The sequence below is a fragment of the Pinus tabuliformis genome, chromosome 9, assembly GCF_031772625.1.
Source record: "Pinus tabuliformis cultivar Carrire ecotype Pingquan chromosome 9, CPIR1, whole genome shotgun sequence".
NCBI lineage: Eukaryota > Viridiplantae > Streptophyta > Pinopsida > Pinales > Pinaceae > Pinus > Pinus tabuliformis.
The window spans coordinates 286,114,216-286,139,013 of record NC_142307.1 but is presented as its reverse complement, the minus strand read 5'-3'; the positions used below and the strand labels follow the sequence as shown (position 1 = coordinate 286,139,013).

The window sequence follows — 24,798 nt, the reverse complement described above, 5'->3', positions numbered from 1 at the left end:
TTACAATCTATGGGAACACAACTAAACTTCAATACAGCATATCACCCAGAGACAGATGGGCAAACAGAAAGAGTAAACCAAGTATTAGAGGACATGCTAAGAATGTATGTCATGGATCAACAAAACCAATGGGAGAAATACCTTCCCTTAGTGGAATTTGCATACAACAATAGTTATCACAGTTCAATTCAGGCATCTCCCTTCGAAATCTTGTATGGAAGACCATGTCGTACTCCATTAAGTTGGGATCGATTAGAGGATCGAGTCATGTTGGGACCTGAAATGCTCCAAGAAATGGAAGAACAAATGGCCACAATTAAGCAGAGACTAAAAGAAGCCAGGGATCGTCAGAAAAGTTATGCTGATGCAAAGAGAGTTGATAGAAACTTTGAGGAAGGAAGCCAAGTTTTTATTAGAATCAAACCCTTTAAAAGTCCCTTTAGGATTGGTAAGGGAACAAAGTTGTCCCCTAGATTTGTTGGGCCATTCACGATCCTAGAAAGGATTGGACCAGTTGCTTATAAGCTCGAGCTGCCATTCCATCTAAGAAGGATGCATAATGTGTTTCATGTTTCTATGCTTAGAAAATATGTACCCGACCCATCCCATGTTTTGAAATTTGAAAAATTGCAGGTTTCCGAGGAGGGAGTCCTTCAAGTCGAACCATTCTGTATACTAGACCGCCAGGTTCGTCGACTCAGGAACCGTGAGTTTGAGCAAATCAAGGTCCAGTGGGACCAATATAGCCCAGGGTCAGCTACCTGGAAAGATGCAGATGTTATTCTTAATGAATTTCCTTATTTACTTGATTAAAATGTGTGGTGAACTAATTAGGAGTGCTTACTTAGCTAAGACAAATACTTTTATGGAGCATGTAAATCATGTTTTATTGTTTAAATTTTATGATACATCTAAATCGTACACTATGATTTCAGTTTAGTTTACATGAGGTTTCGTGATATAATGATGCACATGTAGTTCTTATAGTGATCCTTATGATTATGATGTCATGTCGAGGTATATTGACATATTCATTTACTACGTGATGATAGGCATTTAATGTTGAATACTCATGATGGATATGATATGCATAACGTGGCATAGGAATTATGATGCTATAATATGAGGTTTATTGACATGTGGTTCATTTATTATGTTAAGCCATGATATGTCTTTGATGCAAATATGTTGATGTTATAACTTATGACGGTATTTCATGAGGTGAAGCATGTGATAGTTGCATACAAATTTATGACATGCATGAGCATGCAGTTCGTTATTATTCATAATGTTGCGATTAACAATGATGAATGTTCTCATGATGACATGCAAGACTTGGCATGTGGATTATTTTCTATGATACTATGATGGTATAGCTAATGCATTGGTTGCATGTTGAGGTGTGATGATTGACAAGACTCCGCAAATACGCGGAGAGGGCCGGTTTATTTGATGATCTCGTGCGAGCCCATACGCATGAGGGAGAATAAGTAACACCATATGGGCTGGGGACAAACTCAATCAACACTACATATGCCAGTGGTTCCTTTGTCTTGTATAGCTCTTGATGGATAGCTCTTGAGAGCTATGGGACCATCTTGAGGAGGCCAAGTGCCTGATGTTGAAGGCTAGGTGCCTAATATTGTATTGGGATGTCGAAGTCTGGTAGGGGTGTAAGGACTTCGATGCCTGGGGTTGTGCGCCTTAGTGAGTTGTGGAGGGAGTGGGCCGACCTTGCGAGATGCCCAGAGACATTGAGCACTGTACCAGATGCCTGACTTGGGGCCTTAGGGGCAGATGAGGTCTGAGTCAGGCGCGAGCCTTCGGGCCAGCCTTAGACTAGGATACAGACCGAGGAGGCTTATGCCTGATTCCGAAAGTGGGAAAAAGGAAAGAGATTCCTTGGGATTTCCCAGGTGTTGTGAAATTTTCGATGCCTATTGGTTATACTAGTTAGTCCAGCAGAGGGTGTCGGGACTATTACATGAAGTAATAAATAACAAAATAAATGTAATGTCCCATAATAAAAAAAAAAAAAAAAAAAAAACCTTAACTTCAGGACGAAGTTCCTTAAAGTGGGGAAGTATGTAATGTCCCTTAATAATAAATAATAAATGATAAATAATATTAAATAAATAATAAACAATAAATAAAATAATAAATTAATAAATTAAGTACATGCTCTAAATAAATATAAATAAGGATAAATAGAAAAATAGTAAAAAAATCAGTAAAGCTATCAAAAAGTAAAAACAAAAGTAATAAAACAAGAAAAACAGTAAAAATCAGTAAAGCTATCAAAAGTAAAAACAAAAGAATAAAACAAGAAAGCAGAAAAGTTGCATGTTGACACATGGAGTGTGTGCATGTGGTTCCCCTTCCAATGTTTGCTCTATTTAATAGATGGGGAGGAAGATGAGAGGCATTCCATCATTCCATGATTCCATCATCCATTCTCTGGGAGAATAGTGTTAGGAGACAAAGGATACCCTGGCAGTAGTACGTTGATTGAGGGCTCGGGGGTGGCCAGTTGTAGCAAGATTTTGTGCAATTGAGCCTACGGTTGGTTGGAGAGTCATCCCCAAGACTTTGTTGCAGGTAGCAGAATTCACTAGCGTTCTACAGGTAAGTTGTCTCTCTTCACTCATATTTTCGTAATTTAATGTTAACTAGTTGATAAAATTGCTTGTTGATTATAAATCGGTTGATTAATCTAATTAATTACGTGTTTTAATTTCGAGGCTGTTACATAAAACTCTTAAGATGAGGGATAACATTCACTCACTTAAGCACAACAATAATCATCTGGCATGTGAAGTGTGGGATATTGTGGCACGACATACAAAGCAACTACTAAAAGAAGACGAAGAAAGAATGAAAGAGTAGAAGGCAAAGGCTCTTTCACAATTTAAAGAGTGGAGGGTTGAAAACGACAGCCATCCTGAGAAGAATGGAGGCAGTAAATTATCTAGAAATGAAATCAATGAGGACAAATCAAAAACAAAGGATGAACCAAAGGAGGACATAACAAGTAATTCAAACTCTCTTAACACAGAGATTATAGTATAAAATGGCTTCTCGGTAGTGGAAAAATTCCCCAACAAGGATCAAGAGGAGGAAACTTGTTTATTACAATTGATCCTTGAGACAGAGAACACAAAAGTAATAAGGAAAGATGATTTGTTGACCAATGATCAAGCTTAGGCAGTCTCATCAAAAGAGTTTGAACTAGATATTATTGATAAAAGGAGTGATGATACTCTTAGAAAATGTAAAGCCAATGACAGAGATTACCAAAAATATATCAATGCTCAAGAGGACCCACCTAATGGCAGCATGGAAAATTCCCTATTTAATGCTACTATTAACTTCACGAATCGTGCTCCTCACCACTCCAGTATTGTTGAATCAATAGTTGATAAGGTGTGTCAAAACATCTCACAACTTGAGAATTGTATGAGAACGGAAAATAAGTAAATGTTGCGGAAAAATGTGAAATGGAGCGTGTTACCCACCAAAAGTGGGTACCCTTAGGAGAGCATTTCTTCTATTCATCTTCTTCTAGTCGGCAACCAACAACCCCTTACAGCCACCTTGTAGCTGATGTGATGTGCTACTTTATCTCCGCCACTTGCATTAGTCGTATGTTTCCTCGCCCATTTGTCAAGATCACATGTTAGAAGGTGGGAATCTGACCCAAAAGGTATGTTATTCATTATGCAATCAGGTGCTTATGCTTGTTTTTCATTTGGGCAATTTGGCATGGATTATTGGGTGACTCGGAAGAAGGAAGGCCTTCGATCGTGGTTTTGTTCCCTCGCCTTAAATGGGGGGTTAATCTTCAATCCTAGTCCCATGGGATATCCCCTATTAGCCTATGGCTTTAGGGAGGGCACTACTTGGAAAACCTTGATTTTCGTAGCATGGTCTCGTTTTTCCCATTCTATATTTATCACATCTCTCTGCACGTTATGAGCCCTATTCAATATTTCCCTTCTCTGGGTCCAAATGACCATTGGGTCCACTAGGTCTAGCATACCCCCTTCCCTTGTCCACATATCTAGGTTGGGCCTGTAAACGTTGCCCCGAAGGCTAATGCAGCTAAAAGAAAGTTAGAAGCATATCATGGCCACAAGCAAGAAACAAAAGAAACAAAAAATCATAAAATGCAAAAGATGGTTGAGACACTAATAAATTATAATAACACATGGGCAAAAGCCAAGCATGAGCTCTGCCCCTTATCATTATAGTCATCATCCTGGTTCCTAGGGCCAATGATTGCCACATCACATCATAAAAGGAACCCATGCACATCCCAACCCTTAATGGGTGATGAACTACCCCAACTTTAAGGGGGTAATAACTGTTATACATCATTCACAGCATGCTCTCATTTCCTAGAGCTTTGAGCAGTAATACAAAGAATAAAAATCAGAAAAAGCAAAAGGAAAATAAAGACGGGTAGAAAAAGAAAGATCGGGGTAACTCATGCATCCACAATTGCTCCCTCCTCACATCTGTACACCCAACATGTGGACTTCCTCATCATTGCTTACCCTGTGACCATGGCATTTGACTCTGACGCCGTTGTATCCCCGTTTTGTTCCATCATTATTCACATGACACCTATTGATTGAAGGATGTACTAGGGACATGTCTTTCCCCTTAGGAGCTAAGAACATCTAATAGGCTCATTTATTAGCCACTCCTATAGGGGGGTAACATTATTACGTGATCAAAGCCACAAATTTGGACGAGAAGTCTCGTATGAAGTCTCCATTTTCCCTTGATTAACAAGCCAGGTTCACTTAGATGCACTAATGATTAATTGTACCCAATGGGGAAGATGCAACAGTGGACATTGTGTGTGATTGGCAAGTGGTTTTCATTATGGGTTGGGCAACTTAATTGGGGCCCAGGTCCACCACAGGAGCATTATGACACCCTACAGGAGAAGCGTTGAGAACCATGGGACTCCTATCACTTGTAGAGCATCACTCCACTCCATGGGCACCTATAGCACCCCAGTAGTCTGCGCTTTGCCCCACATTATTCATGAGATAATGTACTTGGACTAGCACACCACCATTTGACTTAGCAATATATATGGGTTTTGGCAACCAATATGAGGCCCAAATGAGGTTTGTCTGACCCCTTGAGACATGGGAGGGCTAGCACCATCTTTTGAGCCCTCAACGTTGGAGCAGAACTAGCCTATTCTATCATAAAGAGACCCATGAGACCCATTTTGTGCCCCAAACACAAAATTGGGGTCCACAGGATGATTTGCATGGAGAATTAGGGGCCAACTCCTAGATCCAGATTTTAGGATCCCCCTACACTCAATTTGGCACTAGAGGAGCCCCACACATGCCCTATAAGGGCCTACACGTGCATGATGTCAGCGTTTCAACCTCCTTTTAGGGTTATTTCTTATGTTTTACATTAGCTATGAGGTTGGCTTGTAACCTCACCTAGTTTTGCCCATTATTTTACAACTTGAGGGGCTTTTAGGCAAAATTAGACATCATTAGACATGTATAAATTGGAAGGAGACCTTTTCATTCGCTCATCATCATCACTTGGAGAATTCAGACCTCATAAGAGAATTCGCACTTGTTCCTTCTTGGCTATTGGAGATCCTTGGAATGCATTTTGATATGTGAAAGCTATTTTGGATTGTCTTTGGAGCTATTTCTTTGGTGAATGGATGAATATACTACATGTTATCTTGTAAACCCTAATTTGTTGAAAATAAATTTTAAAGCTTATCTAGTTAAGAATTGCATATGTTATTCATTGTATAACATGTAATGAATGTTCCTAGTGGAGGAATTCGTATAACTCTCCATGAAAGTCCATTTATCATTGAGTGAGTAAATGTTATAGATTTTTGATACCTAGGGCATCAAATTTCGACCTCCTTGGAAAAAAAATTGGCTTATCTATCACATCCTTGACTTCATATGCCTAAAATACAAGGCACTAGTCCAAGTCTTTGGTGATCATCTCAAAAGTTTCTCCATAAATTTATGCCCTTAAATTCAATCCTTTTAAGGCTAGAGAGAAAAACTAGGGCTTGGAGCAAAATTTTAGGGAAGAGACTTTTTGGTGGTTTGAGAGCCTAAATATCAAGTGACAAGTCTTCGCTACATGACCTATCATTTTGGTGGGCATCCACTCAAATTTCATCCATAAAATCTCTTGCCCTAGGTGTTGCCCTAAGAGGAAAACCCTAGTTTCTTCTCCCTCAACTTGAGGACTTTCTTGAGGGTTTCATGAGCCTTGGAATAGTTGATTATCTTTGCAAGAAACCTTTTCTCTTTGTTCTTGACCTTGTGAATACCTATCACCATTAAAAAACCTCAAAACCTGAGGTCTTGAACCTTGATTTCTAGGCCTTTTTTAGAGAGTGTTTTTCTTCCTTGAAGCCTTGAACCATTATTGAGCCTCTCTCTTGAATGAGCACTAGCTTGATCACTTTGTGCCTTATACCTAGCATATCTATTTTAAGTGATCTCCCTCCTACCGGGACTCCTCCAATAAGTGAAAATCCATAAAGAGCAAGGGGTACTGGCTGAGGTGACATTGGGCCTCTACCCCTTTGTTAGCACTTTGTCAAGCTCTTGTCTTGTAGGGTTTCCCTCTCCAAGACCTGCTAGATTTTGTGGTAACAAAGCCAAAGCATGAGTATTGTATTAGAGCAGAGCTATCTTCAAAACAAGGATCTTTGAGGAAAAGACAGAAAGTTGGTGTGGCCTTGGAATAGCAGACTCGTAATGACAAAGAAATTGGAACTGAAGCCAAAATGGGTAAATGAGACCAAAAGTGCAGAGCTAATTTTCCAATAAGGGTCTTCAAGAGGGTGTAAGGCTACAGTGGGTACACATATTAAAGAATCAGATTTACCCTCGATTAGGAATATTATCAATCTCCAAGATGGGGATATTGAAGTGATATGGTTAGATGGAATGACTTCAAAGGTTGGACCACAAACAATTTTGGTAGTTGGCAGGGAGAGTGATATAACTCAAAATAGTTTTTAGGATGGCGATATTGCTGATAAGAAACTGGAACAAATTCTAGAAGATAATTCAAACCCAATTAATATTAATGGAAATCAGGTTATGGGCACTGTAACATCAGATGAAAACTTGAACGACAGCACCAATGGTGGCCCTCGAGCTGTAATAGTTAAACAAATGGAAGTCATACCTATGCAAGACGAGGTAACTTGCATGACAAATTGTACAAGCGTAAATCCCAAGACATCAAGTAGCGTCTTACAAACTTATAAACCAGAATGCAAAGAGAATGTTGAACATGACGTATGCACATTCTTGAGAAATTGGAGAGCTCACCTCTTAGTAGAGTACTCCAAAAATAAGTTTGCTTGTGGGTTGGATGGATTCATCCATGACAATAGGAACAATGAAGAAGATGAGCTCATCTTCTGTGAGGATCAGTTATATTTCGTCCCTGAATCTACACGCAGGGAAAAGCTCCTTAGGACCACACCCAACAGAACAACTAAAGTTGCAATGGAGTCTCACCCTCAAATCAAGGATTGCACGAATATGGAATAGACAGTTGGCAAAAGCATATTAAAGACTGGTGGTAAAGGCCCTAAAGGAAATCAGATTGTAGCAGCAAATTTCCCTAAAGTTCATGGCAAACTTATAAAAGAAGGGAAAGCAAGACATGTCACCTGCAAGACTATTAAATTGGCAACTAGGGCCAAACTCCATGTGGATCATCTTATTTATGGCAGCTGATATTCTTCTTGGACTCCTCTCATCGAGAGCTGTAGAATTGATCTAAAGATCATCCGATTCCAATAAATATTCATGGAGATATGAATTTATTTGTGTTATGGGACAATTCGTCAAGGTCGGCCAGCAGCCAAACTACCCCCACTTGTGCTCCACATTTTAGTATAAACACAAGTGCTTTGCAAGTCATTTAGACACACTTCGCTCTTGATTTCTCTCCACTTGTTTTGGGTTTTAGTGGAAGAGAAGTCTAAGAGGAGGAAGCCCTAGACGCAGAATGAAAGGAGACTAAATAAGGAGCCCTAGCCACAGTCTGGCTGCAATCAAGAAGAGATCTAATACTGCCCTAGCCGTAGTCCTAAAGAAGGTGATCTAACCGCCATTCAATCAAGGAGACTTAGCCGTAGTTCAAGCTGGAGATCTAGCACGGTGAAGGAGGCCTATACACGCTGCCCTAATGCGCAGTCCTATCCTGCCCTAGCCGCAGGTCTTGTCACCGTAGATAGAGACTCTGTCTCTGTCCTTAAAGAAGGCTCCTCAACGCAGCAAGGAGGCCTCCATACGCTGTCCAGAGAAGCCTCAAATGAAGCCCTAGCTGCAATCTTCTACACCACCTATCCACTGTAAGAAAGAGACATTGTTAACAGTCCTAAGAATGCGTTTTAGGTGCACATCTTGGCTGCAGTCCTAAAGACCAGCCACGTTGAAGGGAGAGGTCTCTTCAGATGTTTTATGAGGAGATCCTATACGTTGTCACAAGAGGTTCTTATCAGCAGTTTAGAAGGGCTATACTACGTTGGCTAAAGGAACTACTACAACAATGAGAAACCTCCATACCTTGATGAGAAGAAGCTCCAATAGCACACAGATCAGCATTGTATTTCAGTGGGCCACATGTTGATGACAGCCTTGTGTGTATCCTAGGACTGTGGGATCATAGCTTATCTTGCTGCTGGGCTAGGCCATAGGCCATAGCCAGCAGCTAAGGCAGTGTGGCAGCATGACAGAAGTAGTGTCCCTTCTTATGCAGGAGGTGGACAACATTCTAGGAGATGCAGCATAATGGTTGGATACTACATGGTTGATGCAACATGTTTAGATACAGCCCATGGATGCAGCTACATATCTAGATGCAACATGGTGTTAGAGACAGCAGTGTAGTGCAGCATAATGATGAGTGCAGCCCGGTGATGGGAGCTTGTGATGAAGAGCAGCTTAATGACAATGGTGCAGCGCGATGATACATTGAGCACAATGATGAGTACAATCATGATCATTGAAGCATGATGAGATGCAGCATAGTGATGATGGGTGCAGCATGGTGCAGCACAGTAAGGTGCAGCATGATGATGAGGTGTAGCAGAATGATAGGCACAGCATGGTGATGGAGTCACCTTGGAGAATCAGTTGAAGCAGCATGTCTTCAACTGAGTTCGGCTACCTCATGTATCATCTTCTTAGAGATGATCTCTGCTCTTATTTATAAGTAAAAGTATTGACTTTTGTTGTATATGTACTATCTCTCTCTCTGCCGAACTATTGAAGAACATATACAAAGAATTGATCAAGGGTTTCCCCACATTGGGATTTGTCCCTAGCTAGCGCCACATCTTGTGTCCTCTTGTCTTGGCTTGTCTTCTGCGATTCATTTTTATGTTCTATCTGCAATTTACTATTATGTTAATGTGATTGCTAATCTAGAAAAGATATTGAGCTAACTATGAAAATTGAAATAAATTGCTCTAAGCATAGAACATACCTAAAATTAACACAGACGCATCATTGAAAGCAGGGGAAGAGTTCGGTAGAAAAAACTACTAAATCACAGGGTACCTCATGCAATTGAGCCAAGTACCAAATTTTATTATGAAACTTTTGTTGCACTTAGTATCTGCAACGTTGTTACAGTCCTTTGTGCCACAAAATATATTAAGGTTATAAAGAGGGAAGGGCTGGAAGTGTTTCAAAGTTGGAAGGATGTCATGACTGTATTGCACGCTGCCAAATCTTTCATACCATAGTCAAGTGATTTCCAAGTCACAAGGAGCCACCTTATCATTGATCCTTCCCATGGTAAAGGGTCCTTCACTTGCACGAGGATAAAATTATTTAATACCCAACCCTGCAGCACTTTAAAAAGGGGCAATCGGGAATCTCCAAAAGATGTGAAAATTGCAGGAAAGCATAGCCAGCTAATGGGAACTAGTGTGAGCTTATTACCACCAAAAAGAGGATTGGCCCCCTACAGCTTATCACTCAAGCCATTAAAGGTTGTTGCCATGCCAAGAGGAGGAATTTCGTCTGAAATGGAGATTACTTCAGCAATAATGCACAATTGTAATTTTTTTCCTTGTGATCTAGTAAGAGGAATCAACAACTATTTCATAATGATGTCACCCGCCACCATTACGGTTATTTTGCTGCAGGAAGAAAAACGGAATGTTGAAATGACAGTTGTGGGGATGGGAGGAAGTTTTTTATTCTTGGAGGTTGAAGGGGAAATTATGTAGCACCCAGACATTCCATTACTTGAGGACAAGCAATGTCGGGAATGGGGGACTGTAATGTCCCCTGTGGATTAATTGCACACGAAAGGACGAAGTAGCCTATCCAACCTCATAGGCTATATAGTCTTGATAGAGGGGGAAAACCCAATTATCCAATGTTTGAGACAACATTGGGCAAATTTTGGGTCGACTAGGGCAAAAATCCCTAATTGGGGGTTGCACTTGCAACCCCTCACATGAGAGTGAACCCCATGAGAAAATCTATAAATAAAGGGGAGTTGGAATCATTTTAGGATAATCGATTTGGATTTGATATCTTTGTTTTCTTGAGCTAAGACCCCTTCTTCTTAATTAGCTTTGGTAGAGGTAATCCCACCCTATATAATCCTTTTGTCTAGTTTCAGTGGAGCTAATCCCACACTACCTAGACACCTATTTTCGTTGTTCTGGCGTATAGCATTGGAGAAGTCCTGGTTTGGTTTTGAGGATTGACGATTTTCTTCTCGTCCTAGCACAGCACACTCTCTTAACTCAGTTCTATCCTGCAGGAAGCTTTCTGCGGTCACTACACTGGTAAACAAGCATTGTCTCAAGAAAAGCGAGGTCGCCTAAGGGTTCTTCCTAGCCATAGCTACAGGACAAAGTCTGGCTGCATACTAGATGCAAGGCCGCAAGCTAGTCGGTCTGACTGCAGACTGGATGCAAGGCCATAGGCCGTAGGAACTTGTACAAGCTCAAGAAATGAGGAATCCATTCTAGCTGCAGGGTCAGGTCTCAGGCACTTAAGGCTTCCCACAAGCTCGATCCTCCTTCACGAAGGCAGTTGTATAAGCACTAGGCATCGCAGCTCATTGTTTTACAGATGTTAAGTGATCTGATATTCACCCTATGAGTGACATCGGTTAAAGATTTAATGAACAAAAGTATTACAAACTCATGTGCTGGTGTGTGTTCTATGTTACTGAAGCAACGGATCGATCAGATTGCCAATACATAGACAATAAAATGGAAAGAGTAGAGAAATACAGTAAGCAACACAAAAGCACAAGCAATTTTTAATAAGGAGTTCACCCTATTCTCCAGGGCTACATCTCCAATCCAGCTTTCAGTGGTGGCCTTGGTTTATTGTGCCTTTGGGCAGAGAATTTACAATATAGGGACTCAATGTGAGTTCACCTGAAGTAGGTTTTGCTTGGCAAGGTGGTCCTGGATTCCCCAAGCCACAGGAGTGCACAGACTCTTCTTCTTCCTACCAGCTCTGTGACCTTCTGGTCTACAGTGGAAAGAGCCAAATGTGGTGCTCAGCCCAGACAGATTCCTCTATGGGATGGCTTGAATCTTCAAGCTCTCTGGCGCTCGATGTTGTTGCTGATCAGCTCGGCCCTTTGTCTCCTCTGCTCTGCTTTACTGTTTTCTGTGTTCCGTCCTCCTCTCGGGATTCTGGTTCCTTTCTTTGTCTCTCTTCTTCTCCACTCTATTCTCCTCTTTTTTCGACTGTCTCTGTTCATGGCTTTAGCCATTCGATCCCTATGCTTGTTCGGTTCCTCTTCCGCCTCTGTCTCTTCACCTTCTGCAGCTACACTTGGACTTCCTGGTTCGGCGTCATCATGAACGCTCAAGGAGTGGTCACTTGTCCTCCTCTAAACGGCGCCAGCGTACTTCGTCGGCTCATTTCTTCAGTTACGTCATAGATACGTTCTGATGACTAAATGAAACTGTTGTAGAAACCCCATCCATCTGTAATGTCTTGATTGCTGCAACTTAGTTTGGGAGTGTAGATATTGAAGTGGCTAACAGTATGTATTACTGTCTCTTTTCCCATTAAATAATGTTTCCACTTTTTGACACTCTGAACTAATGCATACAATTCCTTATCATATGTAGGATAGTTAACTATCGCAAGATTAAAAGTCTCAGAATGATAGCATATGGGTTTATCGTGCTGTGTCAACACTGCTACCATGGCATAGTCACTAGCATCAGTTTGGATCTCAAATGGTTTTTGTAGATCTGACAATGCTAGTACAAGTGTTGTACTAATTTTCTCTTTCAAGATGTTGAAGGCTTTCTGATGTTTGCCTCCCCACTGAAACACCTTATTCAATCCTGTTAAAGCATGTAAGGGAGCTGCAATCGAGGAGATGTTAGAAATAAACTTCCTCCAATATTGCGCTGCTCCTAAGAAGCTTCTCACTTCTGTAGTAGACCTAGGTTTTGGGCCAGTTCAGAATGACTGCCACTTTAGAGGGATCTATTTTCAATTCACCTCACCCTACTAAATGACCCAAGTAGTTTAGAGATGTTTTGCCAAATTCACATTTTGAGAGTTTAACATAAAGTTTTTCTCTTTTCAAAACATCTAATGTCTGTTTAACATGCTTTAAATGTTATTCCCACGTTTTACTAAAAATCAGAATGTCATCCAAATACACAATAACAAAATCATCAAGAAAAGGTCTGAGTACATCATTCATTAATCTCATGAAAGTAGCAGGAGCATTGGTCAAGCCAAAAGGCATAACCAACCATTCATACAATCCCTGCTTTGTTTTTAAAGCAGTCTTCCATGCATCTTGCTTTGCAACTCTAACCTGATGGTATCCATTATGCAAATCCAGCTTGGTGAAATAAACAACTTCTTTTAATTGATCTATAAGATCATCTATGCGAGGAAAGAGATAACGATTTTTTATTGTTATCTTATTCAGTGCTCGGTAATCAATGCACATTCTCCACGAGCCATCTTTCTTTCTCACCAAAACGATTGGTGACCCACATGGTGATGTGCTAAGCTTGATGAAGCCCTTCTTGAGCAATTACTGCACCTGCTTCTTGATTTCAGCATTCTCTAAAGTAGACAACCTATACATCCCAATGTTAGGCAAAGGAACATCTTGCTGCAAAATAATATCATGTACTATTCCCTTTTTGGGTGGCAGACCTTTAGGTTCTTGAAACAAAACATCATACTCTGAAACAACCTTTTCTATATCAGCTTGTTGTTCAACATTACAGCCCTCAAATGTATTGGTATTATCAGATTTCCTTTCCTTTACAACCATCAGTAAGAATTGTTTGCATGAATTAATCATCCTTTTCATCTGCCCTGAGTTTATGAGAGTGTAATTATTCTTGAGATTATGAGCTCTTACAAAGTATTCGATTCCATCTTTAACAAGTAGATACTTGTTCTCAACTCTACAAAAAATAGCCTTTCTATCATACAAATAAGGACTCCCTAAAACAATTCCACATATATCCAAAGGAATTATGTCTAACTCAACCTCATCTACAAATGCTGAACCAAAAGAAAACTTGAGTTTGCACTCTCTAGTCACTTGTAGATGTGCTTTATCATTCAACCATCCTAATGGGTATGATTTCTTGTGAGGTGTAATTGCTAATCCCAATTTGTTTACAATTGCTTCAAAAACCAAATTTACTTGTAAGCCACTATCAAACAAAGTATCAATCTTTTGATTTTTGGACATAACTCGAATATGGAAAAGCTCATGTCTTTTTCTCTCATTTTCTTCATCAATAACAAATTAAGCAGAATTACTAGTAGATGTTTCAGAATTCTTACATTTTATACCTGTGGCTGCTACAACTGTTTCATCTCTCAAGTCTGACCCCAAATCTTTCTGAATAGCTGCAGCTCTCAGACTTCTTAGGTCTCAGCTCTAGATGCAGAATCTAACAATGCTCATCATCATGCCCCTCCTTTTTACAGTGAGTGCATGAAGCTTTGGCTTTATGTGCAGTGTTAGCCTTCCTTGCTTTCCACTTCTGCTTTCTTTTCTCCTTGCTCTTGCTTACAGTGGGTTGGGATGGTCCCCCAACTTCTGGATTTTTATCCTTTCCTCTAGCTTCTAGATGAGTAGCTTGTACAAATACCTCATCTATACTAGTGGGATTAAACATGAGGATGGTATGCCTCATGTAGCTGTGTAGACCACCAATGTACTTCAAAAGAGTCTCTAGTGAGTCTAATGAGATACCCAACATCAATGCTCTCTTTCTGAACTCTTGAGTATACCCTTGCACACTTTTCCCTTTCAACTGCCGAAGAGTTTGCCGACTCATCATGGCTTGTTACATGTAGGCCAATGGATAGAACTGCTTTTTGATTGCAGAAACAAAGTCACTCCAAACAGAGATAGTCTTACCATGTCTTTTCATATCAGCTTGGGTTCTGCCTTCCCACCAAACCAAGGCAGTGCCTCCTAGGCGTAGACTTGCCAGCTGAATCTTACTCTTGTCTGAGTTTATGTTCTGTACCCTACAATACACATCAATTTGTCTAATCCAATTGTCCAACTTTTCAGCATTTAGCTCTCCATCATATATAGGCAAATCAAATTTAACATCTAACTTAATCAAAGATGCTTTCTTATTATGCACAGGGCTATTAGGAGGTGTGAGAAAGCTTTCCTCTTTCCCCTTTCCTTTGGAGTGGTCATGGCAGTGAGACTCATCTTCTTCTTTATCTTGTTTAGAACCTGATGAATCTTCAACCTTTTGCTTTCTAAAGTCTCTGTACATTTCTTCTACCATAGACTTTATAGCTAGGAAACTCTCTATGAATTGAGGATCTGGCCCTACAGAACCTTCTTCTGACATTGTCTTTCGAGAATAGATTCTTCCAATTTCAGGATTAGTTTCCACCAACTCTCCTTCTCCTAATTTGAGCTTTGATCTTGTGAACATTCACAGCTAAACCAACACAAGCTTGTCTAACCTTACAACCTAGAGCTCTGATACCACTTGGTCTGATATTCACCCTATGAGTGACATCAGTTAAAGATTTAATGAACAAAGGTATTACAGACTCATGTGCTGGTGTGTGTTTTGTGTTATTGAAGCAACATATCGATCAGATTTCCAATACACAGACAATAAAATGGAAAGACAGCAGAGAAATACAGTAAGCAACACAAAGACACAAGCAATTTTTAATAAGGAGTTCACCCTATTCTCCAGGGCTACATCTCTGGTCCAGCTTTCAGTGGTGGCCTTGTTTTATTGTGCCTTTGGGCAGAGAATTTACAATACAGGGACTCAATGTGAGTTCACATGAAGCAGGTTTTGCTAGGTAGGGTGGTCCTGGATTCCCCAAGCCACTGGAGTGCACAGACTCTTCTTCTTCCTACCAACTCTGTGACCTTCTGGTCTACAGTGGAAAGAGCCAAATGTGGTGCTCAATCCAGACAGATTCCTCTATGGGATGGCTTGAATCTTCAAGCTCTCTGGCGCTCAATGTTGCAGTTGATCAACTCAGCCCTCTGTCTCCTCTGCTCTGCTTTATTGTTCTCTGTGTTCCGTCCTCCTCTCGGGATTCTGGTTCCTTTCTCTGTCTCTCTTCTTCTCCACTCTATTCTCCTCTTTTTTCGACTGTCTTTGTTCATGGCTTTAGCCATTCGATCCCTATGCCTGTTCGGTTCCTCGTCCGCCTTTGTCTCTTCACCTTCTGCAGTTACGCTTGGAGTTCCTGGTTCAGCGTCATCATGAACGCGTCAGCATACTTTGTCGGTTCATTTCTTCAGTTACTTAGTGGATGCGTTCTTCCTCCACCGTGGCGGTCAAATGGATTTCAAATCCCTTTAAAACGCGGCTTAATTCCCTGTTGATTCTGCTTCCTCCATCGAGTGGGATCTCAGCCGTCTGATCTAGGCCCTCCAGATCTAACTCCATACGCACGTTTCGCGCGGTTGACTTGCTCGATCGATAACGCGCGATCAACGGTGGTTTTCTCTCACCTCCACCTGCCACACGTCGATCGTTGTATGGAATCGCTCCGCTTTCGTCCAAAACCTCTTACCGTTTAAGGGCGCCCCAATCAAAACCGCCAATTTCCAGAGCGCAGGTCTCGCCTTTGTACGTTCAGCGCTTTTTCCTTTTCCGCCCACGGTACTCCGGTTCCCCCACGCGACCGAGTGCTCGGGCTTTCCCATTTCGGCCCTGTTCGCCCAGCAATGCGAAAAAATCACCTCTTTTTCCCATTCCGGGGCTCCCAGGGGTTACTTTGGCCTCCCGTGCGGTCTCCATGGGCCTCGGTCAACGCGCTTTGACTGAGGTCCTCGTCGTTCCACGTTGGATGCCATTGCCACTGGTTCATGGTGTTTTTGATCATTGTTTTGGAATTCTTTAGAGATTTGTTCGACTTGATATAGTCATGATTCTTTGACAGTCTTCTATGGATCCAATTCGGATCATTAAGGGACTAAATTCGATTAAAGACTCAAGTGGTGGCAAAGGGGTTTCAAGGTGCAGAATTGAGTGGAGCAATCCAAAGACAATCTAAGGAAGCAACATACTGAAGTAACGGCACGGGTTGTTCATTATTATTTCATCAAATAGCCAACAAAAGTGTTCCATCTCAGTAGAAACTTGGAGTAAGGATAACAAGAAAAGATAAGCAGAGTTAGATATTTAGTCAATAGTTCCAATATTAAGCTAGTTACCATTAAAAGTTTGTTTAGTGAATTTTGATATTATAATCAAAAGTGACCAATGGATTTTTGGTGAAGTGGATCTACTGTTCTTGGGGCAGCCAACCCTAACTCATTGTGAATTGTCGAAGTATCATATCATTATTGGATATTTTATTTGTTGTTCAAAAATCATGTGATGTGCAAATGAATGGAAACCCTAGCTAAGAAACCCTAAGGGCTAAAAAATTACCCTAGGACATTACACAATACCCTGGCCTATCATTCAAGCAAATAGAATTCACCTCCTTCAAAATTTTGATAAATCAACTGTTGATAGCGATCAATATCCTTACCTTGCCTATTATTCTCCAAATGTCATTGCTTGGTCAAACCCCTCTTGGGGGGAAGCTAGTTATTGGTTCTCAGAAGTACCACGTTTCCTACATTCTACTAGTGTATCAAAGGACCAGCCCCCCCTATTTAGATAGTCTTTAGATGCTCTTAGCTACATCCTGCCAAATAAAAATGAGATGAAAAGGATTATCATAGAGGATATATACAAGCAATACATCCAAGTTGTATCACACCCCAAGAGATTGAAACCCAAGATAGCTTTTTATGCAGATCATTTCATGAAGCTTCAAGACGGCCTCATCATACGGCACCCTCACACATTGTGACATTGGATGCATGGACTCAAGATCCCCTTAGGCCAGTTCAAAGTGAGCTTTCATTAGCTGTGAAAGATAGCTAAGCACCAAATCCCAAGAGAAGATAGAATTTCTCAACTCCGCCAATGACAATAGATTGAAACATAAGATCATTTTGTATCCATATGCCCCCAGTATTATGAGATACAAGGACATTATTACTATTTGCTCAAGAAGTCCCATAGCTCCCTCTCCACCTTTCAAAACCCAAACCAAAGATGGCGGGGGCCCTCCAACTTAGATCTTACAGCCTTCATCCATTCCCCTGCCTAGATACTATCATACTACTCAATGATCACATCTTTCTTTCTAATGCTCCCAGTGGGCAAGGGCACCAAGAGAGAAACAAAGAATAATTATTTCTTAGATCTCAAATCCGCAAAACTCTGAGCTGTGTCCAATCCCTAGCTCCAATAAGACACTTGAAGAGTTGCCATCTCAGATCACAAAAACCTTTACAGAGACTAGTGGTCAATCCACATCCTCCCAGTCCCAATAGTAGACCACCTCCACCAAACAAGACGCCATTCCTCAATCCCACTACCACTCTTCCAACCAACCCATAGAGTTTAGATCGTTGTACATTAGCTATATTCTGATTTTTATCTCTATAGGAGTGGCCTTAGCACTCCCACTTTGTATCAACACATTTGTATCCCAATATTACCTTATGTTATCTACTTTTAGTGGAGTAGAGATATGAGTTGCTTTCATATTCATATTGTTTTATTCACATCTGTTGTACTGAGTACCATTGACCAAGTTTGTGGTCACTTTGGGCTAACATGTAATTTTGCAGCATGATTAATAATATAAGGCATTTATTATTCTCTTCACCATATAGTGTTTATTTTTATGTGCATATGTTGTTCTAAAATCCTACAGCAGGTATATGAATGACAATCGAGGCTTAAAACTTCAAAAAAAAAGTGCAACAAAGCTATTTAATTATCTAGTAAATTCATTCAGGTCTCTGATCTCAATGTACACTGTACCGGGAAACTGAATACCATCTTGAAACATGGATGTAGTAAACCGAATACCATCATGTAATAACTGAATCTAGTTCTACTAATTTTCCTATAAATCACCCCTGACTTCAAATGCTTGAAAACACAAATGATGTTATTGTGAGGCTTGTGCTCTTGCTCTTTCAAAGTTCTATTTAGAGGATTTCCAATAGAAAAAATAGAAGACCCTAAGGCTTTCCAAAATATGTTAAACTACTAAATTCCTTTCATAAATAAAGGAAAGCAAAACTCTGTATTTCCCAATGATGAACACTAGACTTCAAGTCAACATTTAGAATCTCCCAAAGTTGCTCAGCTTGACTCTCACTCCACCACTAAAAACCAAGTTCATTAGTGCATCAGAGACAGTACTCTGGGAGAGGACGCCATACTCACATCCGTTCTTTATGGAAATAGAAGCTCAGGGAAGTCAAGATTTTGGGAGCCTTATGTGAGGTGAAAGTAGCCATTTCAGCTGGGCTAACCTGTTACATCAATCATTTGCATTTTCCAACAGAAGTTAAGAGAATATCAGATTTTGGGTATCTTGTGTGAGGTGAAGTTCTGGGAAGACAATCTTGAAAGTCTTATGTGAGGTGAAAGTGATCATTTTAGCTGGGAATGCCCTTCTACATCTATCATTTGCATTTTCCACTGAGACTAAGAGAGTTATGAATAACGTCTTTGCTTCAGTTTAGTGTTGGGTAACAAGTTAGTAACTTAGGTCTCATAAAATTTTACCTGCAACGATATCCTCTACTCTAATGATAAATAGTTTTAAGGGGTATCAGTACGTAGAAAGAGTAGTGTAATTTATTTATGTGACAATACAATTCTGCTTGCATGCACACAACAGACATGAGCTTTCCTGCCTAGTAGATGTGGGGTTTTGCTTACCTACAAGATTAAGTTCAGGGTTACCATATATTTTACATATAATCGTGTGACAGTGAGCTTTCTTTCATTTATTCTATCTATTTTCTTCATATAACCACAGGGACTCTTAAAATAAAATTCAACAATTAGTGCCTTCTGCAGTCAAATTACAAGAATAGAAAAATATCCCCATGATTTATTCAAATAGCCTACTATTACACCATACAGAAGGACACCAGATGTTGTACTTGTAACTGAATAAAAAGACAAGACAAGCTAAATCCTTTCCCATAAACATCCTGTGGAAAACTAATGTAACTAACATACAGTCCCATAAACATCTTATGTAACTATCATGCTGTGTAAAGAAAACTAACTGAAGGTAATCTAACAAATTCTTGTCATTGATTAAAATGAAATATATTCACAGAGTCACCAAACAAGTTTTTCATTTGTTAGGATTGTGTTAAATTACCAGAAACCTGATCAGAACAGTTTGTCTCATTTGTTAGGTATTATATTACCTAAAGAACCGTTTCTTGTTCCAACTTTAAATGCATATTATTTGCTGGGAACGGGTTCATGTTTCTTGTCCCCGAAAACAACCTGGCCCAATTTCTCGTTCTGATCCTTGTTTCCCTTTGTGGTAAAACAATGACTTTAGAATATCTACATATAAATGGAGTATCACAAACACGAGACCCCTCGTCAGCTCCACGGTTGCGTTTAGAGTTACGGGTTACAGATTGTAATTACGATTTGTAACTAGTTTTCGAGCGCATCTCCTAATCCAACTATAATTTAGGGCTCCTGCGATAACCCAACCGCAGTAATAGCAACAACCAAATGTAAAGACCCCATAAGCACTGGGAAGAAGAGCGCCAAGAATTGTCCTATCTAATTGCTTTATTCTTTAGTATGTATCCATCAATTGTAATAAACCACGACGATGTGCAAACCCATATTTGCATAACGCAGATAACCTAACCTGCTCATAAAACCCATGATTACAAGCACTTGCCAAGCAACGGCTCAATTGACAACTACAAACACACAATCTGCCACCATAAGGGGCGAGAGGCAGGCAATTGAACAGCAAATAACGTTTCATTACTTTATAGTTCAGAGAGATGATGACTAATTCCAGTTGATGTTGGATTGGTGTGGATTTTTCTACTTCGTTATGATATCTTCTAATGATTTCTTTTTTCTTCGAATATGCTTCAAACTATCGATGCAGCAACCGCGTACTTCCCCACTATGGGAGTAATAAATCATGTATCATTTGAGCATAATTCTAACACTAAATAAGCAGAGTTTGGGTTTTAATTGGCATTTGAACTTACCAGAGGAGAGTGGGTGCAGCAGCGCCTGCTGTTTTCTCTTCTTCTTCTTGTTGGGCATCGAAGCCATAGCCTTTGCTCTGAGCTCTTCAATGTCCATCGCGCCGAAATTGACTTCCGCACTCAATTTCTTCAACTCGGTAAATACAATCCGAAAATGGGAAGGTCAAAACCCCTCTTAATCTTACCGTCTGCTCTGCGCTGCCCTGTCCTCCTGCCTCTTTCTTTATTGGTCGCTTGTTCCATCCATTTACCAGTTGCTACACGGTAGCGACAAAAGTTTCGTGTCTTTGAGTGTTCCCGTCAAACCACTGGCGAATCACAATATTTGCATGACCTTTCAAGGCCTTTCACCATTTCAGAGAAGTGCCACGATATTTGCATGACCTTTCAAGGCCTTTCACCATTTCAGAGAAGTGCCGTTAAAATTCTATTTTTGAGTTTACATTCTTTCCTGGTATTTCTATATGGCGAATCACGATATTTGCATGACCTTTCAAGGCCTTTCACCATTTCAGAGAAGTGCCGTTAAATTTCTATTTTTGAGTTTACATTCTTTCCAGGTACTTCTATATGGCGAATCACGATATTTGCATGACCTTTCACTATTTCAGAGAAGTGCCATTAAATTTCTATTTTTGAGTTTACATTCTTTCTAGGTACTTCTATCTGTGCTTTTATAATTGACGCTTCAGGAGACTCAAATCGATGACTCGGGTTTTATGGCTTGATTTTGGACCTCATATTTCATGGTTAGAATAGCACAGTTATATGTGTAAACAATGTTGTGAAATGTTTTTTTATTATTAAAATTAAAATTTAAAATATATATATATATATATAATTTTATTTTAAATTTTTAATATTTATAAAAAAAATTAATATATGAATTAAATTTATATGTATTTAAAAAATATGTAATTAGATTTTTAATTATAGATATTTATTTTAAAAAAAAATTGTAGATAAATATAATATTAAGAAAAGTCTTTTCGTTAGAAATCACATAATCAGTATCAAAACATTTACTTCATTGTATTTTGACTAAGTAAAATTATATAAAATTAAAATTATTAATCATACGTTAAGAGATGTTGTAATTTAATGTTTAACATTTTGACTAAATCAAATTACATAATAATAATAAGTAATGTAAGGTAAATATTTTAACTCAATTAAAACAAAATAAAAATAAAAATAACCTCATAAAAGTAAAATTAAAAATGGCCCATGGTATTTATGTGGAATGTGACTTATTTAAAGGGGGAAATTAAACTACCCTATATCCATCTTAACTCTGGATTTACCAAACACGAGGGATCAAATCTCTTGATATGCAAACCTCTTTTAGAGTGAAGGGATTTGATCTCTTTCGACGTTTGGTAGATTCACGGTTAAGTGGTTTGGTAGATTCGGGGTTAAGATGGATCTAGGCTAGTAATAATAAAATTGAGATAAAATAGTCAATTTACTGTTGGATTTTTTGGGTTCCTAAATTTGGCAACCCATGGTTTTTGGGAGCCCAAAGGGTTAGCTCATTTGGTTGAGTCTCTGTCATTAAAGCACATTTGTTATTTAGAGGTCACGGGTTCAATTCTCTTTACACCCTTGAGGTTAGGCTCCGATCACTTTAGGGGGACTTGGCAAGTACAACTTAACTCCAGATCTACCAAGGGACCATTAGCTTAACTCTGAATCTAACTTGAGATATTCTTGTGATCAGTTCCTACTGTTAGTGTCAGTCTTTCCAGCCTTCCTCCAGTGATCAAATATGCTCTTACAAAGTGGTCTCAGAGTGTCAAGGTCAAATTTTGTCATTTCAGTGAGTCTTCAAGCAAAATTTGGTCACTAGGCATTAGGTCTAGGGTTTGCTTTCACTCCTTTCAAAATTGCCCAAATGTCAGTCTATTTCACTATTCAGCTGAGTCTATCATCATTCATAGGGTTGTCATTATCATGTCAGTGTCTAATGAGTCATTTTACACCTTGTTCATGCTTCAGTTGCGCCTAGGCAAGGTCATTTCCCTCTCTTAGGGTTTTGAAGGCAATTTCTCTTGGACGGTCAAATCATCAGCAAAACTTATATCCTGATGTTCATACACCTTCCCCTATCCTTCATGTACCTTATTAAACACTTCCCATCCCTTAGATCCGCCAAATTCCTCATTTTCGCACAAACCCTAGTTTCTTGCTACAACCTGGCAATTTTCTAGGTTGGGCCTGTGTTTTGCCCTTTTAGACCCCTTCCCCTCACTCAATCTCTAAGATTCCACTTTCCCCTGCTTCCTAACATCCCTCCCTACTTCCAAAAATTTCCCCAAGAATTTAGAAGCCCCTCATCCCCTTCATTTCGCTTCATTTCCACAAAATTCCTTGTTTCACACATCGGGATAAGTTTCACTCAAAAGATGTTTCAGAGCAATCAAAGATGAATTTTGGAAAACTGAGAGAGGTTTTTGTTCACAATAGGCCAAAGAAGAAAAACCTCCTTTACTTTTTACACATCTGTCATGGTTTTAGAGAAATGTCAAAAATACCGTTGCCTCAGGAGAATCGAATGCACCTCTGAAGTGACCTTGGGAAAATCAAGTTTTCTCCTAGCTTGGTTGGCCAAATGACTTTCTTGATGAGTCAAATGATAACTAGAAACAAAGAGATTTCCAATGAGCTATCATGAGCTCAATTTGGAGTTGAGGAATGCATTCAAAAGTTGACTGCAACAGCACTCTGCCTTGAGGCATCCTCATTTGGCACATTTTGACCAGTCTTGGGAGATTTGATTTTTGATAGGGAAAATGAACTCCAAATTGAAAAATTCAAGTTGTGTTGTAAATTAGACTCAAATACCTTTCCAACGAGCTATCCTGCGCCTGATTTAGACACCGGGAAGGCCTCCAAAAGCCTCCTTCAAAATTCACTATGTAGCTAAGGGCGCGCTACGCATCAGGATTTTTTGCACATTTTGCACCTTCCAGCTCAGGAATTCGCCCAGTTTTGACCAGTTTTGACTTGTGATGGGATTTTTCATCCTCCTTTATGTAATTAATGGAACTTTATGTTGACTTGACACTTATTTACCTATTCTAGATGATTCATTCATAAAATAGCAAAAATTTAATGAATGAATCAGTTTCCTACCTTATAGAGGCAAGTTGTTTTGACTGCCTAGATTTTAGTGCTTTGTTTAGAATTGGTTGAAACAGCTCCTAGAATGATGAGCTCGACCCCTAGAGGCAAGGAAAGAGGTTGGCTTGCCTATATTATGTAATTTCTAAGTCATTTTCATGGTTGGACTCTTGAGGGATAAGCTTAGATTGTATTACACATTGTATCTCTGCAATTTTGGCAAAGGAAAGACCAGAGCTTTGCAGCACTATTTGGGATTCCTGTGGTTATTTGTGTTGATGGTGTGTTTCTCTCATGTACTTGTAAGTTTGTTATGTGTATCATTTTCCTATTATTCTCTTCTACAAATTAAACAAATGAAGTGTTAAGGTAGAATTCATAATCTTGTATGTCTGCCTTTAAGTTTGTTTAATATATATGTTTTCATCTGTTTAAGGAGAACTCCTGAAAGTTTCTCGCTCTCCTTAGCTCCTCACCAGTCATATCTATCCATTCAATTCCTTTAAAGACATCAGGACGATTGCCTACCTTGCCCCAAAAAGACCTCTGCAAAAACTGTGTCACATCCCCGCACCCAAAATTGTCTTTCCCTGTTTTCCAACAAAACCCTAAAAATCTTAAATCAGACTATCTTTATCAATTTACTAGCCTAAAATCAGTATTCATATCGGTCATCTCAGCCCCATTGAAGACCTTTTGCCAAGATAGACCCGGAGAGAGCCCTCTCCTGTCCTCGTAGGGCTAGCTACGAGGCTGAGCTTGGTTTGATGTTGCCTTGAGTTTCGCCTTCTTCAGCATGAGGCAAATTCGAGCGCTAACATAGTGGCGACCATACTGGGGAGAACAAATGGTTTGCTTGTTGATGTCATTTGTTTTATAGCTACAGACGGAGCCTGAAGTTATGCCAGGTAGCCTTCAAAACGCTGCTTCAGTCAATCTCCGGTCTAGCTTGTAAACGTGACATCTAACTTGTTAATTACCCCAGTACATGTATCAAGTTCAGATCTGATGGTTGATGGT

At 39.7% G+C, this 24,798-nt stretch overlaps 1 protein-coding gene across 2 annotated transcripts in view; it reads right to left on the bottom strand.

Annotated features, from left to right (window-relative positions):
• The window catches only part of LOC149148291 (biotin synthase, mitochondrial-like), a 328,434-nt gene extending 307,154 nt beyond the window's left edge, over positions 1-21,280 (bottom strand). The window contains exon 1 of one of the 2 annotated variants that reach the window (XM_089446029.1): positions 20,656-21,280. In XM_089446029.1, the coding sequence (XP_089302155.1) occupies positions 20,656-20,752 (97 nt within the window). In that variant the 5' untranslated portion in view covers positions 20,753-21,280. The remainder of the gene's footprint in view (positions 1-20,655) is intronic. The other variant, XM_089446028.1, reaches the window with a different exon arrangement.
• Positions 21,281-24,798: the final 3,518 nt, after the last annotated feature.